The sequence below is a fragment of the Sarcophilus harrisii genome, chromosome 4, assembly GCF_902635505.1.
Source record: "Sarcophilus harrisii chromosome 4, mSarHar1.11, whole genome shotgun sequence".
Classification (NCBI taxonomy): domain Eukaryota; kingdom Metazoa; phylum Chordata; class Mammalia; order Dasyuromorphia; family Dasyuridae; genus Sarcophilus; species Sarcophilus harrisii.
The window spans coordinates 104,546,677-104,574,205 of NC_045429.1; the positions used below are offsets into that span (position 1 = coordinate 104,546,677).

Consider the following 27,529-nt stretch of genomic DNA (forward strand, 5'->3'; position numbering starts at 1 on the left):
AAAACACCCTCTGAATTCATAAAGATATCCATTCCTTCATATGTGGTCCCTCCATTAGAATAACTAATTAAGACTTGTTTAATCTTCTTTTGCTGTGAACCTTTTTGTCAAATTTCACCTGAGTAGGAATAAGAGGGAGAGTACCTGAAAGAGAAGATGATGTTTGCCACCTCAGTTATCTCTTGCTCTGTGACTGAAGGTGTTCTGAGGATCGCGTGGATCTGCCGGATGCTGTTCTCTGCCTCCCCGATCCGGGGGCCCAACACATGGTCCCCAAGGCCAGACCCTGGCCGAAGCCCAGCTGTGATGTTGAGCAGGGACCTAAGACGCAGGGCTTCCTCTCGGATGTTCCTATCAAATGTCTGGAAGCAGGAGTGGCAGACCACACAGATGGGGTAGTTGTCACAGAAGCCTCTCTGGCATTGGTCACAACGGGGACCAACAAAGCCCGGACGACACAGACACTGACCTGTAGTTTTGTCACAACCTGGGCCCTCTGTCCCCCGGAAGTCACAGTCACAGGCTGCAGAAAGGGCAAGAAGAGATAGAGGAGTAAATCCTGAATGCTCCCTCTTGCATGAGCTCATTATGGCTTGGGGCAAAGGGCATCATGACTGGAAGTTTCTTGGGGACAGGGTCTATTTTTTACCTTTCTTTGTAAGGCCAGACCTTAGCAGAGTGCCTGGTGCATAGCAAGCACTTTGTAAATGCTTGTTGGCTTGACCATGATGGAACCCTAAATTATGAGCCTTTGTTAACTTAGAATAGGCAGTTTCAGTGTAATAGAAACAATATAGGGGCAGCTAGGTGGTGTAGTGGATACAACACCAGCTCTGAAGTCAGGAGGAGCTGAGTTCAAATCTGCTCTCAGATACTTAACATGTCCTAGCTGTGTGACCTGGGCAAGTCACTTAACTCCAATTCCTCAGAAAGAAAGAAAGAAAGAAAGAGAGGGAAGGAGGGAGGGAGGAAGGAAGGAAGGAAGGAAGGAAGGAAGGAAGGAAGGAAGGAAGGAAGGAAGGAAGGAAGGAAGGAAGGAAGGAAGGAAAGGAAAGGAAAGAAAGAATATGGCCTCTGGAGGCAGCCATGGATTAAGTCACTTAACCTCTGTAAAATTCAGTTTCCTTATTTGTCAAATGAGAATAACATTATCTACCATATTTACACATGTGGATCAAATGATCGTCATTATAAATGTCATCTATTGGATTTTTCCAAGATTTTAAAGGACTTACTTTCTCACATTGTCAGTGTATCTTAGTGATAAGACTTCTTCTGACCTTAAGGTCAGATCAATTCTTCTGACCTTAAGGCTGGCTGACTCTTTATTCACTACCCTACACTACCTCTCATTTCACATGTTATTGTAAGGGAAGCCTTCGTGAATCCTAAAAGCACTCTATTGGTACAATGGGAAGAGCATTGAATTTAAAGTGAAAATGAAGTGAGGTTAAGTGACTTTGGGCCTCAGTTTCCTCACTTAAGATTTATAAAACACTTTATAAATATTATTTCATCTGATCCTCATCACAACCCTATAAAGAAGATGCTAATATTATCCCCATTATACAGATGAGGAATTAGGGTTAGAAAACCTTACAGGGTTAGAGCTATGGTTAAATAGCATGTAATGTCCTTTCCATCCCTAAATTCATGGTCTTATTTTTATGATTTTTGGATTCTTGTTTTCTTTTTCTTTCCAAATGGGAAAAATATCCTTCTCTTTGTCTGCCAGAAACAATGGAGATAAACTCCAGGAAATTTGGTGTCTCTCTGGGAAAGATAAAGAAATGTAACACATTCAAAGTATGGGGACACATCTGGAACATTTGCTGAAATGCCAGCAGGGAATTGACTTTTAGGGCAGGTGAACAGGTGGGAAATCATTCATTCTAATGATCTTTTGCATTAGCTGTGACTGGTGAAGTTTATTCTCCAATTACAATGAATGAACACAGCACAAATACCAACCAAGAGAGGCCAGCCTGCATCTATTTCCCTGCATAATCACATAAACATTGACTTACACACCACCATGCCCTCCACTCCCACCTCCTCCACCCCTGAATCCTCATTTCTTGTAAAGATTAGCTCAAGCTGCACTTGCTATATGAAGTCATTCTTTGAGCTTCTCAAAAATTAGTTGGATATATTTTATACATTTTGTAATGCTTATATAGGTGTATGTTGTCAATACCAATAGAATGTCAGCTTCTTAATGGTATTCACTTTTATCTCTGTGTCCTCAACTCCTATACACAGCCTATGTATCATAGCACATGGCACACGGAAGATTTTTGTTTAATCATTTTTCATTCATTTCTGATTCTTCATTTGGGATTTTCATGGCAAAGATACTGGAGTGCTTCGCCATTTCCTCTTCCACATCATTTTATAAAATTGAAGCAAATAGGGTTATCTTATCCAGAGTTACACAGCAAGGTATCTGAGTATCTGAGGTTGGATTTTAACTCCAGGCCTGCACTTTATCCACTGAGCCACTTAGCTGCTCCTGATCAAGAAGTACTTATCAATCAACTGGTAGATGTTCAGTGTTGCATCCATGTTCACACAGACCTAATAATAATAACTAATGTTTATATAGCATTTTATAATTTGCAAAATGCTTTACATAAATTTGAGCCTTCCATAACCCTGTGGGATTCATAGCTAGATGAAGACACTGAGTCTCACTGAGACTGTGACTTGTCCATGCTTAGACAACTAGTGAAAGGTCCTGAATTCGGTTCCAATGCTCCATCCCATCCCGCCTTTCATGCTCACAGGCACACATACCCACTCTCTAGACACAGAATACTCTGGATAGGAAGTACCTCGACATGCTGTCCCACTATCTCCATAAGACCGATCAGGACACTGGCGGATAGATGCAGCACTGCACGTTGGACCATCAAATCCTTCCCGGCACTGGCACTGACCTGTGAACTATGTCAGGAGAAGAATGATATCAGGAGGCACCCCCCTGAGATGGGGCACCTGTCATATCCCAGTTCAGTGAATGGTAAAGCTAGGAACCAGGCAGCTCTGGTTCCCTCTGCTTTAGACTCCCTGCTACAATATAAATGTGATTTATAGTGTGATTGCCTTCAAATAAGGCTGTTGTTGTTTGTCCCCTTCAAACAGAAGATGATACCAGGACATGCAAGTAAAATGGTTTTAAGTGAGGGAGAGCTGTTGCAAGGTCACCTGCCTCACTTTCCCCTCCAGAGCCATCTGGGTCCAGTGGCCAAATCTAGATCAAGACAATTCTGAAGTCCTGAAGAAAGCATGGCAAGCCTGGATTTTGCTATAGGTTAGACCAACTAACCTATGAGAGAGGGTTCTGTGGTATTGTTCCAACAAGTGTGAGATGGTAGAAGGTCTGAGAAGTAAATCCGGTGTAGTGGAAAGAACATTGATTTGGAAAGCAAGAGATTTTAGTTTTAAACTTAATTAGTTCTGTGGCCCTATCCTTCACTAGTTCTGAGGCCCTAAACAGATTGTTTATTTTCCTTAGGTACTAATTTCTTTGTGTATTGAATGAGGGATGAGACTAGATGACCCCTAGATTCCCCTCAAGGCCTGATATTCATATTACTCTATCACTCTAGCCTCACAAACTAGTAGACATTTTCCTTGTGTTGTTTCCAGAAAGGCTGCATATAAAAAATGGAAAGTTCTATGAAGTTTTGAGGTAACCTACACATTGGGCTAAATTATTTTTAAAGTGCATCTGTATATGTTTGGAATGTCTGTGTTTGGTCTCATCATTGTGCAGAAAGGAAGAGAACTCTCTCCTGAGTTCCAGTCCCAAATCAATGCCCACTAGACACTTAAAAGTGCATATTCCAGGGGTAGCTAGGTGGTGCAATGGGTAGAGCACCAAGCCCTGAAATCAGGAGGACCTGAGTTCAAATCTGGTCTTAAGACACTTAACACTTCCTAGCTGTGTGACCCTACACAAGTCACTTAACCCCAATTGCCTCAGGGGAAAAAAAAGTGCATATTCCAGAAGGCATCTCAAACCCAACATGTCCAAAACTAAAATAATTATCTCTTCCCCCAAACCTTCCTAGCTTCTTTTTTTTCTGTCAAGGATACCCCTATTGCCACATTTCTGTCACCACATTTCTTGAATCTATCTTCTCACTAATCACACAGCTACTATCCTAGTGAAAGCTCTCATCACTATTCTCCTGGACTATTGCATTGGCCTCCCAATGGTCTCCCCCTTGTCTTTTCCCTGTTCCAAAATATCTTCCACATGGTTGCCAAAATGTTTTTTCCTTCAGCACAGATCTGATAGTGCCATTCCCAGATTCAAAAAAATTGCAATGATTCCCTCTTGCCTCTAAATGAAAAATAATTATCTCTGTTTGGCTTTTAAAGTTCTGCCCAACCTAGCCCCTGTTCATTAAACATTCTTCTTCTTCCCAAACTCTATGGTATAGTCAAACCATCCTTCTTGCTCTTCCTCACATCTCCCTCCCTTTGCACTGCAATCCACTGTGATTAGAATATAATCCCACCTCATTCTCCTCCTCATGGAATTCATCAATTCCTTCAAGGCTCAGATCAAGAACCGCCTTTTATGTCATCCTCCCCCATCTTATATTTATTCTGTATGTAATTATAAATGTACATATTGTCTCTCTGAAAGTCTAAAAACTCCTGGAAAGTTCAATTTTTCTCTGTATCTCTACCTCCTGGCAGGTAATAGATACATAATCAATGCATGTTGATTGGTTGATTGGTTAGTTAGAACTTTAGGCCAAATATCCTAAATCTTGACATTCAATTAGGAATTTTACTGATTGACTGAAAGAGGTTCTGGGATTGCAGAATGAACCATTGAGTTTGATTTGCAGGTCCAGTCTCAATTCCTCGAGGGGTTGTTCTGGGGTGAAAGGTTTCATTCTCTTTAGAAATCACAGATGGGTTCCCTGGCTGTGGAAATCCAATAGCTAAGCTTAATTCCTGGAAACTGAAGAGTAATTAGAAGTATCCCTCAGTCTGTAACTCTGGAATTTTCTTTTTCCCCCCACACTTCTAATTCCCATTCCTGGGTGTATTGTTTGTGGATTTCTGAATCCTATTTACCTTACAAATAAGTCCTAAAGTGAAGACTGAAGTTAGATTAAAACATAATATTTTCATCTTTGTTGTTATTGTTGTTTGTTTACTAGGTTTTTTTCTTTCTCATGTTTTTTTTTCCCTTTTTGATCTGATTTTTCTTGTGCCAATTGAGAAATATAGAAATGTATTTCGAAGAATTGCACCAGTTTAATCTATAGTGGATTGCTTGCTATCTTGGGGAGGAGAGGAAGAGGAAAGAATGAAAAAAAAAATTGGAACACAAGGTTTTGCAAAGGTGAATGCTGAAAACTCATTTTGTATGTATTTGAAGAAATAAAATACTATTTTAAAAAAAAAGTCCCAGAAAACCTATTTATGATGTGGAGTATATGGTAGACATGAGGAAAAATGAAAAGAGAGCGTGAGTAAATACCAGATTTAGATGTCTGGTTATGGTGGCAGAAGAAGGGGAAAGTAATCAGAGACTGGTTAGAGCTGATCTCTGAAGGCACAGATATAAGTCAGCTCAGGAATTAAGAAGACCAAGGGACTTAGTGCTTCACACAGCATTTGTGATCAGGGAAAGTTTAGAAAGCTTTGAAGTGGAAAGCTTTAAAATGAAATATAAAGATATTCTGGGTTGGTTCCAAAGATGAGCTAAGAAACTAAAACTCTGACCAGAGAGAATCCCAGATTTTGAAAATCTCCTCAATTTTTCAGATGAGGAAACTGAGGTCAATTTTAACATAGCTATAACCCCATTTTCTGTATTAAGACTTTCCTGATCCCCCCCAACTGCCAGTGACTGTCCTCCCAAACTACATGGTATATTGCTATTTTGTATAATATTTACACCATGTTTATTTTCATATGTGGTTTCCCCATTAGGACAGGGAGTAGGTTCTCTGTGAGTAGGAATTGTTTCATTCTTTGTACTGGCATTCCCAGCACCTTGCACAATGTGTGACCTCTAATGGGCATTTAATAAATACTTATTGATTGAGTGAGTGAATGGTTTGCCCAAGGACAAAGCTGGGATTTAGACCTTGGGTTTTCTAATTCCTTTCGACTAGAGAAGCTAATTGATCAACGACTGAGGCAAAGTGCTGCATACTTTATACCTCAATGGGGAGGACCACTCTACCAAAGGGACCCCTGACTTTGAAGCTCCATCCCCTGGTGCTCCAAGCTAATCTTCCCATCTACCCTGAGCATACCCACCCACCCATGCCAGCTCCAAAGTGTTCCTTTCACTTCCTTACCTGGTTACACTGGGGGCTGTAGGAATTGTGAGGGTCGCAGTTGCACGGCTCACAGCCCCTGCCACTGGCCACCTTCCAGTAATTGGGAGCACACTGATCACACTTGGGACCAACCACATTGGGCAGACAGAGGCAACGGCCAGTCTCCTCATCACAGGGCATGTCTCGCCGAGATCCCAGGATGCTACAGTCACAGCCTGCAGGACAAGAGGTAGCACTATGCCTGGGATGTGTGAGGAGTGATTCCACCCCCAGCCCCAGCCCAAGAGCCTTTGGGGCTGATGGAGACTCCCCCAGAGATGCCCCTGGATGGAGAGACCCACAGAAACACCCTCTAGATGGCAGATGCATTGTGGATGCTAGGAATGGGCTGAACACAGACTGCTCTCCTGCCACTCCCCCAACCTTGAAAGCTCCAGCCAGACCTGCTTTGATCTACTCCATCATCCCTTGTGTCCTTTAGTGTTAAAAAGAAACCTAAACCTGTGCTGCCACCTGCTGGAAGTAAGTGGTACAGTCTCTCAGTTTTATACAGAAGTGATGAGAAAGCAAGGAGAAAAATGCGTAAGGGGGTGAGGGCTCACAGAACCTCAGGAAGGCAAAAAATCTGAATGATGAAAAGTTGCATTTCTTCTTCTGCAGAAGTTGAACTGCAACTTTTCAATCAAACCCTCCTCAAATCTTCTGAATGGAGTTGGAATATGGCCATCAGAAGAGAAGAAGGAAGAGGAAGAGGAGGAAGGAAAGGAAGAGGAACAGAAAGGGGAAGGAGAAAAAAGAAAAGGAGGAGGAGAAAAAAGAGATATGAGGATGAGGGGGAAGAGGAGGGGAGAAGGAGGAGAAAGGGGAAAGAGAACAATAAGAAGGAAGAGAAGGAAGAGAGAGAGGAAGAGAAGGAGGAGGGGAAGAAAGAAAAGGAAGAGAAAGAGGAAAAGAAGAAAAAGAAAGAAAATAAGAAGGAGAAGGAGGAAAAAGAAGTAGGAGGAGGAGGGAAATGAGGAGGAGGAGGAGAAGGAGGAGGAGAAAGAGGAGAAGGGAAATGAGGAGGAGGAGGAGGAGAAAGGGGAAGGAGAAGAAAGAAAAGAAGGAGAAAAAAGAGATATGAGGATGAGGGGGATTAGGAGGAGGAGAGGAAGGAGGAGAAGGAGGAGAAAGGGGGAAGAGAAGAAGAGAAGGAGAGATAGAAAGAGAAGGAGGGAAAGGAAGAAAAGGAGGAGAAAGGAAAAGAAGAAGAATAAAGAAAATAAGAAGGAAGAGGAGAAAAACAAAGTAGGAGGATGAAAGGATAAGGAGGAGGAGGGGGAGGAGGAGAAAGAGAAGAGAAGTGAGGAGGAGGAGGAGAAAGGGGAAGGAGAAGAAAAAAAGAAGGAGAAGAAAAAATAGGTATGAAGATGAGGAGGATTAGGAGGAAGAGGGGAAGGAGGAGAAAGGGGGAAGAGAAGAAAAAACAGAAGAAAAGGAGAAATAGAAAGAGGAGGGAAAGGAAGAAAAGGAGGAGAAGGATAGAGAGATAGAGTAAAATAGAGGAGTAGAAAAGTAGTAGAGATGAGTGGAAGTAGGAGGAGGATGGAAATGGAAGGTGAGATAAGAAGGATGAAGAGACAAACTGAGACTTGCAGAGGATACATAGTAGAAGGCAACCAGTAGGGTCTTTCAGTGAAAGTGGAAGGAGAGTCCCAACCAGACCAAACACCTACGTCCACCTCCAGGAGAGACAGTAGTACTTCTCCCGTACCCTCCTCCTCAGCTCCAGCTCCCAGTACGTAGTAGTAGCCCTGTAGTGGTTGGTAGTGAGTCCAGTGAAACCAGCTGATAGGTCAAGCGTGTCTCCCTGTACATTCTTTGACACACTGTCCAGTCAGTGGGTCACAGGGAGCTCCAGGCACTGCCCCATCTGGGTCACATTCACAAGCTGAGGAGATGGTACAGAAGCAGGATCCACAGTAAGAATGAGGCAGAGAGAAAAAAAAAGTAGACTCCCCCCTACCTCCCTCCCTCTCTGACAATCTGCAACCATCATTTCCTCCCAGACCCCACTGAAAACTACACTTCCTCCAAAATGAAACGCAGATACGCAGAATAGCCTTGACAATATTAATTGGACTTACATATTTAGAAAGAGAAGCAAATTGTACATAGCAGAGTTCTGCAGATTTCTGTACAATCTGCCCTTCTGATATGTATATGGAAATGTCCATTTTATTTGGTGTTAAGTTCAGAATTTTTTAAAAAGCCAAATTACTCTTCAAGAAGCTATCACTGATAATACACAGCAAATTCAGATTATCCCTTCTTGAGGGATCTTTTGGCAAAAACTACATTGTTTGCAGTGGAGTCAGTTCAAATCTGGCCTCCGACACTAGCTGTGTGACCCTGGGCAAGTCATATTATTTGCCTCAATTTCCTCATCTGTAAAATTACCTAGTGAAAGAAATGGCAAAATCTTCCAGAATCTCTTCCATGAAAACCCTAAATGAGGTCACAAAGAGTCTGAAATGACTGAACAACAAAAGCTACTTTTTCCATGTGACTTTATAAGTCACTTTCATAAAATCATGTTTTTACTTACCCAAAAGATTGAGAGTTCCCCAAGAAGCATAGAATCATTACAATGCTTATTGAATTATTATTGATAATAATAACAGTTAACATGTATACAATCCTTTAAGATTTACAAAGCCCTTTTATGTATGATATCTCATTTGATCCTCATAACAATTCTGTGAAGTAAGTGCTATTATTATCCCTGTTTTTCAGATGAGGAAACTGAGGTTAGATGACTTACACAGCTAGTAAATCTCTAAGGCAGGATTCAAATTCTAGACCTCCTGACTCCAAGTCCAATACTCTACCCACTGTATTTACTGGTTGAGCCTATCACCAGTCAGTGGGAGCAGAGATAACACAGTTCAGTACCCTGTTTTATCTAGGGACCTGTTGGCTTTTGTGCCAAAGGGAACTTTTATTAGTGCTAGGGTATGGGACCCTGCCGAGAGGGAGTACAGAGACACCTCGACCTTTGGTACGATAAGTTTTCTGCCACCTTTCAAAAATGTTTTATTGAGCAAGGAGCAGTGATGTGTGTCATGGGAAAGGGTTTGGTCTGAGGGTCACAGCATAGTTGCTCTTAAGCAGGAACGCCTTGACAGGGTCTCTTGCCTGTAAGCAGGCTGCTAGAATGGCTGGATCAGCTCTTCCCATTAGCAGATAACATACATACACAAAGCCTACAGGCTGCTTTTCTGAATGGTGATTGGGGATTACCTACTATTCACATGCTGATCACACTTGCAAAAATGTCTATCAACAAGGCTGTTCGGCATAATAAACTGGAGCTCTTTCCACACTCCATGAGTCTCCCGCCTCATTCATCTCACTTCTGAGATCAAAGGGCTCATAGACTTTGAGATCTCAACCAAGATCAGACCCAATGTGAGGAGCCCAGCTCCTTCCCCAGTAGAGAGAGAGTAGAGAGCGGAGCAATCACTCACGAATGCAGGTCTCCTGGATGGGAGCGCCTGGGCGGCGGTTCCGAAAGTAGTGCAGCTGACATCTCTCACAGTTGTTCCCTTCGGTGTGGTCCTGGCAATTGTCACACACACCTCCGCTCACCCCCTGGCTGGCAGCAAATACAGCTGGGTCAAAGTGGCAGGTCTCCGAATGCCCATTGCACTCACACCCTGGAACAGGAAAAGAGATGTGAGCAGGAGCCACCTGAACCAAAGCTGTAGCTTTCAAGAGTTTTTTGCTCATGCTTTGTCACAAAGAAGCATGGCATACTATGAGAGAGACAGGAAGTCTATATGTACACGTACAATTAATTCCAAGCATCATGCAATTGTTAAATGCCAGGAGAAACTCAATAGCCTCCTAGGCCTTTATGTGCCCTTTGAGAGTTATTGGATATAGGATCCCAATTTCATTGAGCCTGTTTGTGGGCTCTCCCAGGGATTCACTCAATCTATATTCCCTTCTCTCTCTCTCTCTCTCTCTCTCTCTCTCTCTCTCTCTCTCTCTCTCTCTCTCTTTCTCTCTGTCTCTCCCACAGACAGACATACACACACATACACACACACACACACTTTGTTCAGTCTAAGCTTTCACAAAAGGGAGAATCTGGAATGGAAAGAAAGAGAAGCAAGAACAACCAGAATCGTTCAGTTCAAGAGCTAGGGACCTAAAGAGACATGAAGAGCAAACATTGGAGAATGATTTGATGGCTCTTTAGTGACATCAGGGTGGACTATTTGACTTTTCAATTCAATCTACCAATAGCTAAAGAAAAGAAGGAAGGAAAGGAGAGAGGAAGGAAAGAAGAGAAGAAGGAAAGGAGAGAGGAAGGAAGGAAGCAAGGAAGGAAGGAAGGAAGGAAGGAAGGAAGGAAGGAAGGAAGGAAGGAAGGAAGGGAGAGAGGGAGGGAGGGGAAGGGGAAGAAGGGAGGGAAGGAAGGAGGGAGGAAGAAGCTACAATTCAAAGACTTTCCCTCATTCCCCAGAATGAAGTTGAATCAGATTGCAGCCACAATGGTATGAATTTGAGATGAAAAAGTATTGCCAACAATGACTATCTTGTGTCTCTAATGGGACTACTAAGTCTCCACTACTTAGTGGGGATCAGTGACTTCTCCAATGGCACATAGCTCCTCTGAGGAAAGAAGGGATATCCCAGGCCCATAAACATACTCTGGCATTCATGAGGATTCTGGTCATCAGCAGCTTTCCAAGGTCGGTTGTTGTAGAAGGGAGCACAGCGGTCACAGGTGAGACCAGCAGTATTATGCTGGCAAACGCAGACCTCATGGACCTTGGAAAAATAATTTCAATCAGTGACAGTAATAATTTCTTTTCTCCTTCCTATTGTCTAAATACTACCCACCCTTTAAGACTGGCACAAACAATGCTGCCTCCATAAAGTTCTCAATGATAACTCCAACCACTCTGCATTTTTCTGAAATCCTATAGAACTCATAAGTCTGTAATTCATTTGGCCAAGAATACTTGGGGATTTGAAATATTTGGATAGAATATTGCTTATCTCAGAGGTTTAAATGTAAGAGGATATTTATGAAAAAAATTGGAGAAAATAGAGGAAATTAACCCTATTTCCAAACAACAGCATTAATCTATGCAATAAACATTTTTTCTCCACGTAATTTCATAGTTTATATTTCAGAGGGAAATATCAATAGCATCACAATTTTTCCAATATTCATTTCATGCACATGATTTGTGAAATGGTAGTCGATAAATATAATTTGGTATTTAATCACACATTGCCTTGTATCATTTTTTATCATTTATTTAATGGGTGTATCTCATATTTCCCTGACTACATTATAAATTCTTTGAGGATATGGATCTCACATGTCACTTAACCCAGTGCTATGCATAAGACAGGCCTCAGTAAATGAATCATGGAATCCTGTTGTTGAAAGGGACTGAGAGGTTAACAAATATAATCCTTCATCTGATATAGGAAATCCTTCCAGGGTATTCTGAAAAAGTGATTGTCGAGTCTCTGCAAAAATCTACTATAATTAGGAGCTCACCCTACTGGTGAAGCAGCCCATTCCATCTAGGGGTAACCTTCATTTATTTTACTTTTAGCGAGGCAATTGGGGTTAAATGACTGACCCACAGTCTCAACTAGTGTCAATTGCCTGAGGCCAAATTTGAACTCAGATCCTTCTGAATCCAAGAACAGTGCTCTCATTTTAGAAAGTTCTTCCTCACAGTGAACCAAAATATATGTCAGTTGATTGAATGATTCTATATGCTTGTCTTACAATGCTCCCTCTCTCCATATTTCCATCCCAGCAATGGTGTTGCTATAGTTACAATGAATTCACACACTTGATTCAGATGAATGCTCTTTGTGCTCATATCATCTAATTTTACAACCAAAAGCCCTTTCATAGTTTTAATTCCTGTCTCTCCCAACTCCCTTCTAAATTGGGGAGTGGGAGTCTGTGCCCCTATTTTGTGGAGGGGAAAACAGAATGGAAGAGTGAGTTACTTAAAGAATACAATGGGTCAAGATGAACCAGAATGACATGCTTTCTTCATAGATACTGCTGGCTTTAGAAAAGTGTCTCCTATGCCTCCTCCCTAGTCTCCTTTTCTAAAATTTAAATCTTCCTCCCTCCCCAGGGCTGTCACCTGAACTCTAGCTGAAGGGTCAGCAGGGATGCCTGGGAGAGGAGCACAGCTGTCAGCATGGCCATGGCAGAAGCAGCTCCCCTGTAAACGCAGTTGTGACACAGCAAAATAGGCACTAGGTGGGTGGTAGCCTCTTTGGGGCACTGAAGCCAGCCTGGTGAAGTTAATCCTCAAGTTGGTAATTTCCCCCAGTTCTGTACAAAAGAAACAGGAAAGAGAAGATGAAAAGAGGGAAGGAGAAAGGAAAGAATGGAGGAGGAGGGGAGAGGAAGAAAAGAAGGGAGGAAGGAAGGAAGGAAGGAAGGAAGGAAGGAAGGAAGGAAGGAAGGAAGGAAGGAAGAGAGGGAAAGAGGGAGGGAAGGAGGAAGAAAGGAAGGAAGGAAGGAAGGAAGGAAGGAAGGAATGGAGGGAGGAAGAAAGAAAGGAAGGGAGGAAGGAAGGAAGGAAGGAAGGAAGGAAGGAAGGAAGGAAGGAAGGAAGGAAGGAAGGAAGGAAGGAAAGAAGGAAGGAAGGGAGGGAGGAAGAAAGAAAGGAAGGGAGGAAGGAAGGAAGGGAGGAAGGAAGAAGGGAGGAAGGAAGAAGGGAGGAAGGGAAGGAGGGAGGGAGGGAGGAAGGGAAGGAGGGAGGGAGGGAGTAAGGGAAGGAGGGAGGGAGGAAGGGAGGAAGGAAGGAAGGAAGGCAGGAAGGCAGGGAGGAAGGAAGGAAGGAAGGAAGGAAGGAAGGAAGGAAGGAAGGAAGGAAGGAAAGATAGATGGATAAAGGGGAAAAATAAGGAAGAAGCAAAAGAAAACATGAGAGATAAGAACAAAATGTTAATCCCTTTAGGCAAGAGAGAAGGACATAGGGTCCGAGTCACTTGCCCCCTCCTTTAGTTTCACATCACTAGTATCAGAATCCTCCTGGTCTCCCAACTTGAATCTCACAGAACATTTGCTTTCTTATACTTTTGTCACATATTATTTTATATAAGTTATTTGTGTATGTTGTCATATCCATCAAAATGCAAAGAAAAGAGCAATATTGGAGTCAGAGAAAAGGGAGCATGATGCACTTACTATGTGTGTGACCCTAAGCAAATCATTCCAACTCAATGAGTATCCCTTCCCTCATCTCTAAAACGAAGGATTTGAGTAGGAGTTTTTATGAGATTTCTTCTAACTCTAAATCTGGGATGCTATGACCCTTCCAATGGAATAAAATTTCCATAAGAAATTGTCTCATTTGCACAGTGTGATGAATAGCCAACCCCTTTCTCCTATCTCTCCCAGGGCCTAGCACCATGTCTTTATAATTTGGGGGAGGGAGTGGGGCTAGGGTGGAGGGGAGGGGATGGAAGGTTTAGACCTCTGTACATATGGAAGGAACCTCTGGCAGAGAAACTCCGTTGTATGCAACTGTTGTATAAATTACAGCCCTAGGCAGTTGCCTGGAGAGGAGCTGCCAAGCTCAAGGCCACAAAGTTCTTTCCAAATATGATTAAAATGTGATTGGGAAATGTTTAACAAAATAAATATAAACGCAACTTTTAAAATTATGTTTATCTTTGGCCCACAGGGATCTGTTTCTATTTGAATTTGACACCACTGGCCTAAGGCACTGAGATTTGTTGATGGTCACTTAATGAGTATGGACTAGAACCCAGTTTGTTCAAACACAAAAGTGGCTCTTTATTCACTATGTCATACAATCCATCTCTCTGTTAAAGGACTTAATTAATAGGCTGAATTTTAATTATTATGTTCTCAAACTCCCTCCAAAGGCAACACCTATCCACCAACAACCTAAGGGTGAGAAATGATACAATTCTTAAGTCTTATAAGTCCCCGGAGCTTCTAATTCTCTTTTCCAGCTCCCTTCTCCCTTCCAGTGCAAGTTGGCAAAGTAATCTCCTCCACCACCTCCCATCTCCCCAAAGACCCTTTTGCCTAGAAGAAAGAGCTTCACTGACCATGTATCTTCTGACTCTGAGTGGCCGGAATTCCAGATGCTAAGTCCAAAAGGTTGAGGTGCACCTATAGAGAAAGAAGGAAAATGTATTCACAGGCTAGGGATCTATTTTGCTTAAAGATGCATATTAATTGTGCAAAAATGTAGCAGCTCTTTTTTTTGTGGCAAGGAACTAGAAACTGAGATGTCCATCAGTTGGGGAATGACTAAATAAATTGTGGTATATGAATGTTATGGAATATTATTGTTTGGTAAGAAATGAGGAGCAGTCTGATTTCAGAAAAATCTGGAAAACTTACATGAACTGATGCTAAATGAGATGAGCAGAACCAAGAAAACATTGTACCCAGTAACAAGATTATGTGATGATCAGTTATGATGGACTTGGCGCTTTTCAACAATGAGGTGATTCAAGGCAGTTCCAATAAACTTGTGATGGAAAATGTTACCCATGTCTAGAGAGAAAACTATGGAGACTAAATGTGGATCAAAAACATTTTTACCTTTTTTGTTGTTGTTATTGTTTATTAGCTTGTTATGTTTTTCTCTCTCATGGTTTTTTATCTTTTGATCTGATTATTCTTGTGTAGCATGATGAATATGGAAATATGTTTAAAAGAATTGGACATGTTTAACTTAGATTGGATTGCTTGCTATCTAGGGAAGAGGGAGGGCAGGAAAAAGAGAGAAAAAATCTGGAAGACAAGGTTTTATAAAGGTGAAAACTATCTTTGCTTGCATTTGGGAAAATAAAATATTATTTTTAAAAAATTAGGGAAAAAAAGATGTTTTCTCTTTTTCTTTTTCCATTGGTGGGCAGAGGAAGGGAAGTAGGGCTACACATAGGGTTCTCCAAAAAATAGAAGTAAAGATAGCCATTGAAGTATTTTCTTTTAATGCAGAGAAGAAAACAGAATCTCAGCCAGGAAGAATCAAAGACAAGCAGGACTACTTTGGAAACTACAGGTTGTATTTATTATATACTTAAAAAGAAAAGCAAGCAGTACACAATAGAGACAATTTCATGTACAATTCTCTTTTTCTCTATTATACTATGTACCTGGAATACTCATTTTATTTAGTGTTTGTTTGATTCAAAAGAAAAACTTTATAAAAGGCAGAAAAGTGATAGGAAGAAAAAACTGACCTTCATTCAAATTCCCTCACACTCTCCCTGTCCTACTTTATAATCCTCTCTTGGAACTTGGGCTAGGGAGGCAGCTCTGTGGGAAGGCTATGGCCAGAAAGGAATGAGGATAATATCCTGAGTGAAAATATAAAATGAATAATCTCCCTTCCCCATGTGACACAAGAGTTATAGCATAATAGGTAAATGTAGCTGGGGAGAACCCAATTTTGTCAGAGTGACTGGTAAGTGACAGGAAGAAGAGAAGGTAAGGTAAATTAGAAGAATGTGATTGGGAAAAGGGAGGACAGAGAACCTAATTTTAAAACCAGGGAGAAACAATGGATTGAATTCAGACAGATCTTCAGGGGATAGACAAAAGTACAGCTATTGAAAAACACAGTTTGAAAGAAACAAAGAAAATGTGCCTTTTGAAAAATTGTTCAAATTATATATATATTGGGAGGGGAGGTTGAAATATTGATCAGTTTTATTGAGTCTCCTCACCACCTTTTTTTCTACTTTGTCTTTTAAAAAATTCTTTGTTGGGAAGCTAGGTAGTACAGTGGATAGAGCACTAATCCTAAACTCAGGAAGATCTGAGTTCAAATGTGGCCTCAGACACTTAACACTTCTTAGCTGTGTGACCTTGGGCAATCGCCTCAGGGAAAAAAAAAATTTCTTTGTTATAAAGGATGGTACAATACCCTTAGATCCAGCCTTGTCTCTACTGGGTCTGTTTCCCAAAGAGATCATAAAAGAGAGAAAAGGACCCACATGTGCAAAAATGTTTGTGGCAGCCCTTTTTGTAATGACAAAGAATTGGAAACTGAGTGGATGTCCATCAATTGGAGAGTGGCTGAATAAATTATGATATATGAATATAATGGAGAGATTACATGATCTGGAGAGATTACAATGGAGAGTGAAGTAAATAGAACCAAGAGAACATTGAACACAACAAGATTATGTGATGGTGGTCTGTGATGGATTTACACCTTGGAAATCTGCAAATGCTACTAATCAAGTTTTGCTTTTTTGTTTTTTTTCTGGTTGTCTAGACTTAGAAAGTAATGGAGAAAATGCTAATGATACAGATTAAACTTATAAGGGCCTACAGTGTATCTTTTCCCCCTGGAAAGCCAGTTATTAAACATTTACCAGCCTACCGTTAGATGGTTCTCTGGGGTGGGGAAAGGGAAAGGACACAAGGAGACATTTAGGTGATATAAAAACAAAAGCTATCACTAATTTTTTAAAAGGCAAATTCAGAAGATATGACAATATTTGACTCCAGGATTGAGGACAGCTAAAGAGAAAGATTTGATAAAGTATTTTTAGACACAAAAATATAGCCAAATATTTGGGTGGCTCCAGAGAATGTCTTTTTTGATTAGGACTTAGAATATAACTGTAGCCTTTTGTGACTTTTGTGGGGAAAGGAGGGAGGATACTACCAGATAACTTGGAAGGACTGGGGCTAAGTAAGTTGTTCAGTCTAAAAATGATTTCCTTCGTTTTTTTCTCTTTCTTGCTTACTTTCTTTTTCTTTCTCTCTCTCAGAAAAAGGAACCAACTTTGTTATTTTATTGATATAGGAAACTCCCAGTGAGGAAAATCCCTCTACCAATGCTAAAATGCTATAAATTCCTCACAAGGAGATTTTTGACCTCAAAATAATTAGAGTGTGTGATGAACTGTTTACTATGGGGCAAGGAGAGGACAGAAGAGTGGGAGACTGGGTTTTAATCCAAAAATGAATCTGTTGTTCAGTCATTTCATTTTTCATAACCCTGTTTGGAGTTTTCTTGGTAAAGATACTAAAGTGGTTTGCCATTTCCTTCTCCAGCTTATTTTATAGCTGAGAAAACAAATGATTTAAGTGACTTGGCCAAGATCACACAGCTCACACGTGTGTGAGGCCATATTTGAAATCAGGAATTCCTGACTTCAAGCCTGGCATTCTATTCCCTAGGCTTCCAAGCTGCCCTGTAGATGAATCTAAAGAACAGATGCTCTGCAATTTAGAGTCACCTGGGGAACAAAGTGTTTAAGTGGTTTGCTTAGGATCACACAGGCTTCAGATGTCAGGAAAAATTTTAATCTGTTTTCCCATGTCCAAGCCCCACTCTCTGTCTGCTACTCCACACTTAACACAATTATTTGCTAAACCAGTCTTATGTGTTAAACCTTGAGAAGCTGGATTTGGGGATTAAGCTAAGGGCCTCTAATTTGCTTATCTATGTCAAGTTTATATCCTAAAATTCCTTAAGTTTTGACCTGCCAAAAGCTTGACTGTGTGATGAACTGTTATGGGGTAGGTGGAGGACAGAACAGTGGGAGGCTGCACTTCAGTCCTGAGATCAATCTAAAGAACAAAAAGCACTCTAAACCCCACACCCTACTCAAAGGGGGGGAAAGGGAAGAGGAAGACTCAACAGAAGTAGCCAGTGGCAAACATAAGGAACTCTCTGTTGAGAATTGGGTGGTTTTATATTAAAATGGTTAAAAAAAGGGGGGGGGGAAGTTCTCCTCTGAGGATCAGAGGTCAAGAGCTAAAAATGGATTTAAGAGGACTCCAGTCTGCTCCTCATCATTTAGAAATGAAGAAAATAAAATGACCTTCCCATAGCCACACAGTTTTCTTATCTGGGAGTTCCTTACCTCAGTGAAATCAAAGATCCAGTCCCCATCCATCATCACATAAGTATTTAAATGTGTCTAATTCTTTCTATTATACTCTGAGTTTCTATAGGGCAATGAATTCACTTGTATATTCCTAATACCTAGCACAGAGAAGACACTGAGATATTTACTGAATGTTTATTTGCTTTCTACACCCTCAGGGATCATACCCAAATACTATACCTTTCCCCCACGGTTGGGCCCAGTATGCTGGGTTGACAGTGGCTGGCACCGAACATCCTGCCAGCTTTGAGGCCGGCCCTGGCGGAGCTGGGGGAAGGTGGCAGCACAGTTGGGGGCCAAGTATTGATACACCTTCCAAGTCTTTCCAAAGTCTGGGGAATGTTCAATCAGCATGCCCGCTGGTAGAGGTCCCTGTACGGAAAGCATGGCAAGAAAGGAGAAAATAAGTGAATAAGCTACTGTAATCCAAGCCAAGGAGATGAGATGGGGCTATAATTGAGCCTCAGAAGCATAGACTCAAAGAACAAACAGTTATTCCCTGACCACATACTTCAAGGGGCCACATCCAAAGGATTATAAAAGAGTGATTCAGTCTAAAGAAACAGCATCCCTGACCAGAGCAGGGAACTTGGTGGGGCCAGATTAATAGGCTGCCACCTGAGCTCTACAGAGACTCTAAGCCAGCCCTTAGCCATGCTAGCATCATTTGGATCCCATGGGAGCAGTGGGGACTGAGCTGCAAAAGGGCAGCAACAGCTAATAAAAGTACTTGAAACAAATGGCCATATAAAATTATACCTGCCATAGGACCATTCTCAAGCCCCTGGGATTTTCCCAGCTGATATTATGAGTTTACAGAGATTGAATCCAAGTCATTCTAGAATTAGGGAGAGGATTCATAAATAGCACTTAGCAAAACCAATGGTGGAATCCCAATTGCATTCACTAAAGGCTAGTACCTCCTTCTATGTCTTACATGCTTCTAAGTGACTTTACTTTGTACCTTGTTGTCTTAATGTTTAAATCTTTTCCCTATCAAAAAGTACCCCAAATTCATTAATCCACATTTGATTTTTTACAGAGGGACACAAAAAGTAGGGGGAGCAGGCATGGAATTATTGATAAGGTATTCAATGATTTTTAAACATAATATGCCAGAACTGCTTTAACCAAATAGATACTTCTTTCAAAGTAATTCCCTTAGAAAGTTGTATATGCTTATTTAGATGATGTATAAATTACACAAAACATTTTGATAACTCTTTTGAGAAAAGTCCTCTAAGTCAGTTTGTGAGACACAAAAGAGAATAGACTCATTATTCTAAATAGTTAATTATTATTAGCTCATTATGGCTCATTACTGGACCTGACTCTGAATAACTCTTTAATTGTTTTCAAAAATCAAATTCATCCTTTGAGGGTGATCATAAGAAAAAACTCACAGGCAACAAGGTATATCAGAAAGGATGTTGGATTTGGAGGCCAGAGTATCATCTCTGAAACTCATTGGCTATTCACCCCTAGGCAAGTCATTTCAGCTTTCTAAGACTATTTTCTTACCTATGGTGACAATAATAATCTCACTATTTGAGAAAAGTATTCTGTAAGTTTCAAAATACTGCGTAAAAAATGCAGCTAGAATAAGTAGCACAAGTAGAGCCTGGAATAAGTAGAACAAAATGCTTCTAAAATGAGCCAGAAAAGAGTCTCAGTTAAGTAGTGGGACAGTGTGGATCATAGTCAGGTGAAGTGGAGAAGAACTCAACTAAAATGAACCTACCAGAAGAGGAAATCTACTATTAGAGGTACTAGTATCAGTAGATTGTTTTCTGTTGATGGACTGCAACTGCTCAAAGCTTCCTCTAAATTTCAGCACTTTAGGTCAAAGTCTTAGTTATCCTTCCCTAGTTATGGATCTAGTCAGTATTAACTTTGGCCTAATTTTATGGAAAGGGCTAGAGTTACTGAGATGGAGGCTCATTGGTCAGATAGTTGGAATAGGGTTCATTGGTTTGTTGGTCATGCATTGTACCCAGCTACAATAGATATGCAATAGATTCTCAAGACAATATCTTTGAATGTGTAACTTTCTAAGGTGACTAATTTGAAGGGAATATGGCTAATTTTATATAAATTTTCTGACGTGTCCATTTTTTAAAATCACATTAATTAACAGTCAAATTTTGTGTATATTTTCCCCAAGACGAGTGTCTCTCTGTAGACCAGCTATGTTCCAACTCTGCTCTTCAAACAACCATATATAAAAATAAGACCAAGTCCATAGCAATGTTACTACATTAGAAAGATCTATATGTAAAATTCACCAAATATATAGGAAATCTGGGAAAGTGGCAGGCTCTGCTGTTTCCAAGACTATATCCATAAGCTATCAGATCATTAGGATCTTTATATCTTTTTCCCCATCTCATCCTGTGATTCACAGAGTGATATGTTCCCACAAAATGGCCACTCCCAACCCATAGTACAATATCCCCAGGCTTGGGAAAACAAGATGATTCTTTCTGGTCCTTCCCTAAGTCATACCCACCCAGACACCTGGGGACTACACCCTTCGACTTTGCACTCATCATAACCCAGGATTAAACTCACCTGTAAGTCCAGCATGATGTCCTGGAGCTGGAATTTCCTATCCAGATCCAGTTGCAGAGAAACAGGACTCACATCTGTCAGGACACAAAAAGTAGGTACTCAGATGGAGTGCATTTCTCCCTTCCCAGTCCCTAAAGACACTTCAAATCAGAACCAATTTTGCAAAGTCTACTTTTTATATTTAATCTTTCTCTTGTAAGACAATCCCATGATACTTAAGTCCAATATTTGTCCACCCCTGTCTTCCATGATTCATGACCAGGGACAAAAATTATAAAGACTTGTAAGTTAACCAATCAATTCTTGATCAGGTTTGCAAATTTCTTCCTACTCCCCACTTTTACACCATCTCTAACAGTATCTCCATCCCAGATTCTTTCCTAAAGCTACCTCTTGCAACAAGTTCATAATGATGGAAAGGAATACCTTCCTGCTGCCCCACTAATCCTTCCTACAAGCTTCCTCTCATTCTATCCTTAAGTATATGGGGGAGGAAGGAGAAGCTTGCTGGTACAGATATCTCATTTCTAATGCATCCAGAGGGATGCATTGTAGTCTAGATTATATACTGGGCTCTTGACTCATTTCCATTTGGAGAAGAACTGCTAGCTTTAGTTACCATTTTGGGACTGCCACCAACGTGTGGGGCCGGAGGAGGAGAGCACATTCTCCACCCGGTGACTGTTGTAGCCATGAGGCAGCCGGGAGTCACACTTACAGCATTTCATTTTCCACTGTGAGAAAGGAAAAAGAGAAGGAGAATCAGAGGTGGGTATCTGTAATAAAGTCCAGGCCCTGGAAAGCCAAGCCTTCCTGGAAAGCCTGCCACTGAAAATGACCTATTTGGATTAAGGAAACCCCTCAGCTAAAATAAATATATTTTGGCAGATTGACTCATTATTCTGGGGTTATCACTCATTGTCACCTTGGTGTGAATTTGTTTCCTCAAATTGCTTTCCTCTTAACACCTAGCTGAGAATTAGAGTAATGAAAGGAGAGTTTTGAAGGAGGAGATAGAAGTAATTTTGGAAGATTGGGTACTTGAGGGTAAGAATCCTTTCATTTTTTGTATCAACACAAACTGGTCCAATGCCTAACACAGAGTACATGCTTAATAGATGCCTGTTGATTGAGTAGGACAACTATATGGAGTCCTGGACAGCCAGAAGATATGGAGTATGAAGGGAATGCCGCAAATAGAAGAAAAATAGCAGAAACAGAGATGGAAGGGTACTAATTACACCATAAAAGTGTCATTAAAAAGCTCTGATTTAAATCTGAGAAGGTCCTTCTCAGTCTAAACCATTTTTGATTCTATGATTTTGCCAAAGGCTAGCCCTGCTGGCAAATATTTGGAAGGCAGGAGGTTTTTTTGACAAAATTATTAAGACCCCAGAGTAGGGATGCAAAAGAGAATAGTAAAACAGCCCCTGCCTACAAAGAGTTAAGAGTCAAAGAGAAAGAAGGGGAAAATAAATACCATTTATTAATTATTCCTCAGTTAATGCTAATAATGGATCCAGAAGTGGTTTTCTGGTATGTTGTTACTAAATCATTTCAGCACAGTTCAACTCTTCCTGACCCCATTTGGGATTTTCTTGGCAAAAATACTAGAGGGATTTGCCATTTCCTTCTTCAGCTCATTTTATAGATGAGGAAACTGAGGCAGTGTTAAGAGATTTGTCCAGGGTCACACAGTTAGCTGAACTCAGGAAGATGAATTTTTCTGACTCTAGGCCCAGCAATCAATCTACTGTACCACCTACCTATCCCCAAGAAGTGATGCAATTTTTCAAATTCACACTATTCAACTGTGTGTAAAATATATGCATTGGTTTACTCTCAATGGCAAACACAATAACATTTTTTAAAAATATGTTTTATCTGTTTATTACCATAATATAAGAGCAAAGGATAGAAAAATAGAGTTTCTGATTCAGTTTCATTACAAAATAATAGAATAATTACAGAAAGCAGCCAGGTAACACAGTAGATAGGAGTGGGGAGCCAGTTAGGAAGATCTGAGTTCAAATGCTACCTCAGACACTCACTATCTTTGTGATCCTGGGGCAGTCACTTCATCTTCACTTGCCTAATTTTCCTCATTTGTCATATTGAGTTAATAATAGCATCTAACTTCCAGAGTTGTTGGGAGCAACAAATGAGATAACTGTAATAGTTTAATAATTGCAAAGTGCTTAGCCTATCACAGTTGACATAAAAAATCAGTTATTAATTTTAAATGACTAAATATATGCCTAAAGATAATCCTACTATGATAATATGACAAAAAAACCTCATTTTGTCATTTAAAATATTTTGGCAGCATAAATTGAATCATCTTATCTTTCTTTGAATCTACATATATATATATATATATATATATATATGTTGATAGGAGCAATGAAACTTTACCATCAAATAGGTAAATCTGCATGCTTTCATCATTGTTAGGGTCAATATCTATGATTCTTTTCTCTTCTGTGATCAAAGTTTGAAAGATATCCCCAAATCCTCACTTTACTTGCATATGATTGGCTTTTTTGATATTGTTGTTGGTGAATTCAAACATTCATTTGATCTAAATGAAGAAGACAATTCTCAGTCAAAAATTCTGAATACAAATTGAGCAGTTCCTGGACATCTCATTCATCAAAACAAAGCCTTCTTCCAATGTTTGTCATTTCTTCTATCACAGTTTGCTTTAGAAAGAGAAAACCTTCAAATTTACTATCTGTGCAATGTAGCAAAATGTGCTTCCACTCTGCAAGAATATTGCTGGCATTTATTTCTAGACATAATGGATATTTTCAATTGCATCTTCTGAAGGTATGATTTTTCCAGAATTCAGTGAGGGAAATTACATTGTTTTAATTTAATTTAATTTAATTTAGGCGATTTAATTTAAATTGGCCATTGTTTTAATAATTGCCTGTTCAAAAGTTTTTCTTAGGCAGATCTTATATGTTATGATTATTCCTTAGTTCATGGGCTACACAAAGATATTGTGTTTAGTGACAAAAAACAAAAGAAAGAAAGAAAAAAGACTGTTACATTCTCCCACATTGCACCAAGTATAGCTGTATAATTTGAAGAGTGATCTAAAATTAGTATAACTTTTAGTCTGAGATTGTAGTCCTTGAAATATTTTTTAACAACTGCTAAAATAACTGGAAAACCAATCTTCAAAAACAGCTTTAGGAACTCATCCTTTCCTATTTAACTACTAAAGAAATGGATCAATGGTTGAGCCCATTATACCCTGAGGATTTCAAGACCAATATACAAGCATTGGTTTTAATTTAAAATCTCATTCTACATTATCTCTTAATAAAAGTGTTAGGCAATCCCTTTGTCCAGTCCTGTCACTATTTGAGATTTTCTATACAGATATACTGGAGTAATTTGCTATTTCCTTCTCCAGTTCATTTTATAGTTGAGGAACTGAGGCAAACAGCGTTAAGTGATTTCTTAGGGTCATCCCACAGATGTCAGAAGTATGATTTGAACTCAGGAAGAGGAGTCTTCCTGACTCAGAGCCCAGGGCTCTGCACTGTGTCATCTAGTTGCCCTGGTAATGCTTGGACATTTTAAATACAGGTTGAGTTTTTTCTTTCTTAGAAATATCAGTTCTGTAATCAATTCTTATGGACATAGCTCTCTTCAATAATGAGATGATTCAGGCCAGTTCCAATGGTCTTGTGATGAAGAGAGCCATCTGCACCAGAGAGAGAACTGTGGAGATTGAGGGTGAATCACAACATAGTATTTTCATTCTTTTTGTTGTTGTTTGCTTGCATTTTGTTTTCTTTCTCATTTTTTTCATTTTGATTGATTTTTCTTGTGTGGTATATTTATGGAAATATGTATAGAAGAAATGCACATGTTTAATATATGTTGGATTACTTGCTATCTAGGAGAGGGGTTGGGGGTAAGAGAGAAAAAAAATTGCAACACAAGGTTTTGCAAGGGTGAATGTTGAAAATTATCCATGCATAAATTTTGAAAATAAAAAGCTTCAATTTAAAAAAAGAAATATCAATTCTTAAAGACATTCTTTTCTGGAATAAGCCTTTTTCATCCATATTAATCAATGTATACAATTTTTTCAATTATTTTCTTCAAAACATCAGGATTTTTACCTGCCACATCCTAATCTACATTGACTGCCTCTCCAGTAATTTTAATATTACACAATTGAATTCAATTTTTAAATCAATCAAACCAACCAACTGTGCAATAAAAGTTTCTTCACTATCTGCTTCATTTCCATTTTCTTTCACTGACAGGAATAAACTTGAAGCTTTTCTCTGAATGCCTGCTCTTCTAAGAGGAAGGAGCTGCTGATTGCAGCCTTCAATCCATACAACTAAAAGACACTTCATTCCTATCATTGTAACACTTCTATTCCTTGTAGTTGTTTGACAAATACCACACACATCCCAAAAAGAGGAAAGAAAAGGAATATGATATGTTTGCTTCTTTTTTTTACTTTGTCTAAATGTTTTATAAAATCCTATACCAAAAATTCAAGATTTTCAACATCTAATTCTATTTTACAGTTACTATTTCCATTCCATTCAATTACACCAAATCTTTATTCTAATGTAATAACAAACTTCCTTTTTTTAAAAACAGTGATGGTGTTTCTATCTGAAGTATTCTTCTTTTTGTCCATTTTGTTTAAGGATTTTTTCAAACCATTAATGCAATTACAGGTAATATGATACAAAGCACCCCATTGCATGCATAAACATGTACAGCCTGATGAGTAGTAACATGCTAATGCTCTTGACTAGCTCACACATGCTATATTAGTTGGCTATTAACTCACATTAAATAGTCTTTATTTTCTAATGAGGCAGTCAAATGGTAGGGTAGATAGAGTGCTGAGCCTAGAATCAACTTATCTTCCTGAGTTCAAATCCAACCTCTGACATTTACAAGTTGTGTGACCCTAAGCAACTCATTAACTCTGTGGGGCTCAGTTTTCTCATCTGTGAAATGGGAAAATGCTTCATACCTTTCTGACTCAACAACATCTTCTAAAACACACGAAATAAAATTTTGCATCATTTAAAGTCACATCAATCACAAATCTATGCATGCCCTTTTTGTAGTGGCTAGAAACTGGAAACTGAATGGATGTCCATCAGTTGGAGAATGGCTGAATAAATTGTGGTATATGAATGTTATGGAATATTACTGTTCTGTAAGAAATGACCAACAGGATGATTTCAGAAAGGCCTGGAGAGACTTACACGAACTGATGCTGAGTGAAATGAGCAGGACCAGGAGATCATTATATACTTCAACAACAATACTATATGATGACCAGTTCTGATGGACCTGGCCATCCTCAGCAACGAGATCAACCAAATCATTTCCAATGGAGCAGTAATGAACTGAACCAGCTACGCCCAGAAAAAGAACTCTGGGAGATGACTAAAAACCATTACATTGAATTCCCAATCCCTCTATTTATGCCCACCTGCATTTTTTATTTCCTTCACAAGCTAATTGTACAATATTTCAGAGTCTGATTCTTTTTGTACAGCAAAATAATGGTTTGGTCATGTATAGTTATTGTGTATCTAATTTATATTTTAATGTATTTAACATCTACCGGTCATCCTGCCATCTGGGGGAGGGGGTGGGAGGTAAGAAGTGAAAAATTGGAACAAGAGGTTTGGCAATTGTTAATGCTGTAAAGTTACCCATACATATATCCTGTAAATAAAAGGCTATTAAATAAAAAAAATTAATAAACATAAAAAAAAACCAAATCTATGCATGCACATTATTTGTCACACCTGCAAGTCTATGCAAAATAGATAGTGATTTGAGGGAGAAAGCAAGAGAACCCTCTTCCCCTTTCTCCAGAGAATCAGTCAAAGAAAGAAGGTGCTCCCAACAAACCCACTTTTGGCAATGAAGGAGCTAAAACTAAACTAAAACTAAACTCCAAGGCACCATAACTAGAGACTGGATACATAGGCTGGAGGGTAAGAAGGGAGCTCAATGAGATTGATGTTATTGTTCTCTATTTTACGTTTGATGATACAAAAGCCCAAAGTGAGGACAAAATGACACATTATGAGAACTTCTATAGCTACAAAGCCCTTTTTCTTCCTGACCCAAGCCAGCTCACTATACAAAAGTTACTGGAAGAGGGGTTAAATCTCTCTGTGAGGCTTCTGGGCTCTTGACCCTCTGACTTTCCTGGACAAATCAAGGAAATTAGCTACAAACAGATTTCAGAATGCTTAAATTCCATTAAATGTAATAAACAAGATAAAATATGCAGAAAATAAATCCGTTAACAATAGTAGAGGGAAGAGGGAGGCTTTTCTCTCCTTTTTCTTCTTGCATCCCACCCTCCCCTAGGACTCCCCATCTCCCAGACGCAAACAATGAGAAAACAGAGTTTACAACGAGCCTATTTAATTTAGAAGGAAAAATATGGCCCAGTGAAAGGCCTAAGTTAAGATCCTGTTTTTGATACTACCAGATATGGAACCCTGGGCAATGTATGCAACCTCTCAGGGCCCTAAGCAATTCTTTAAGATTGTAAAGTGTAGAGAAAATGACCAACTCATTTGGTAAAAGTGTCCTCAAACTCGCCCCATACAACTAGGTGGCTCAGTGGATAGAAAACCAAGCCTGGTTATTTTAGTTCAAATATGATTTTTAAACACTTA

General features: G+C 39.7%; 1 protein-coding gene across 1 annotated transcript in view; it reads right to left on the reverse strand.

Annotated features, from left to right (window-relative positions):
• LAMB3 (laminin subunit beta 3) overlaps positions 1-27,529 on the reverse strand; it is a 65,203-nt gene that overhangs the window by 14,585 nt on the left and 23,089 nt on the right. The window contains 13 exon segments of the mRNA XM_031937289.1: positions 145-523; positions 2,835-2,946; positions 6,339-6,535; positions 6,662-6,676; positions 8,121-8,182; positions 8,184-8,250; positions 9,830-10,018; positions 11,021-11,141; positions 12,497-12,690; positions 14,445-14,508; positions 18,438-18,629; positions 20,829-20,902; positions 21,448-21,562. Coding sequence (XP_031793149.1) covers positions 145-523; positions 2,835-2,946; positions 6,339-6,535; positions 6,662-6,676; positions 8,121-8,182; positions 8,184-8,250; positions 9,830-10,018; positions 11,021-11,141; positions 12,497-12,690; positions 14,445-14,508; positions 18,438-18,629; positions 20,829-20,902; positions 21,448-21,562 — 1,781 coding nt within the window.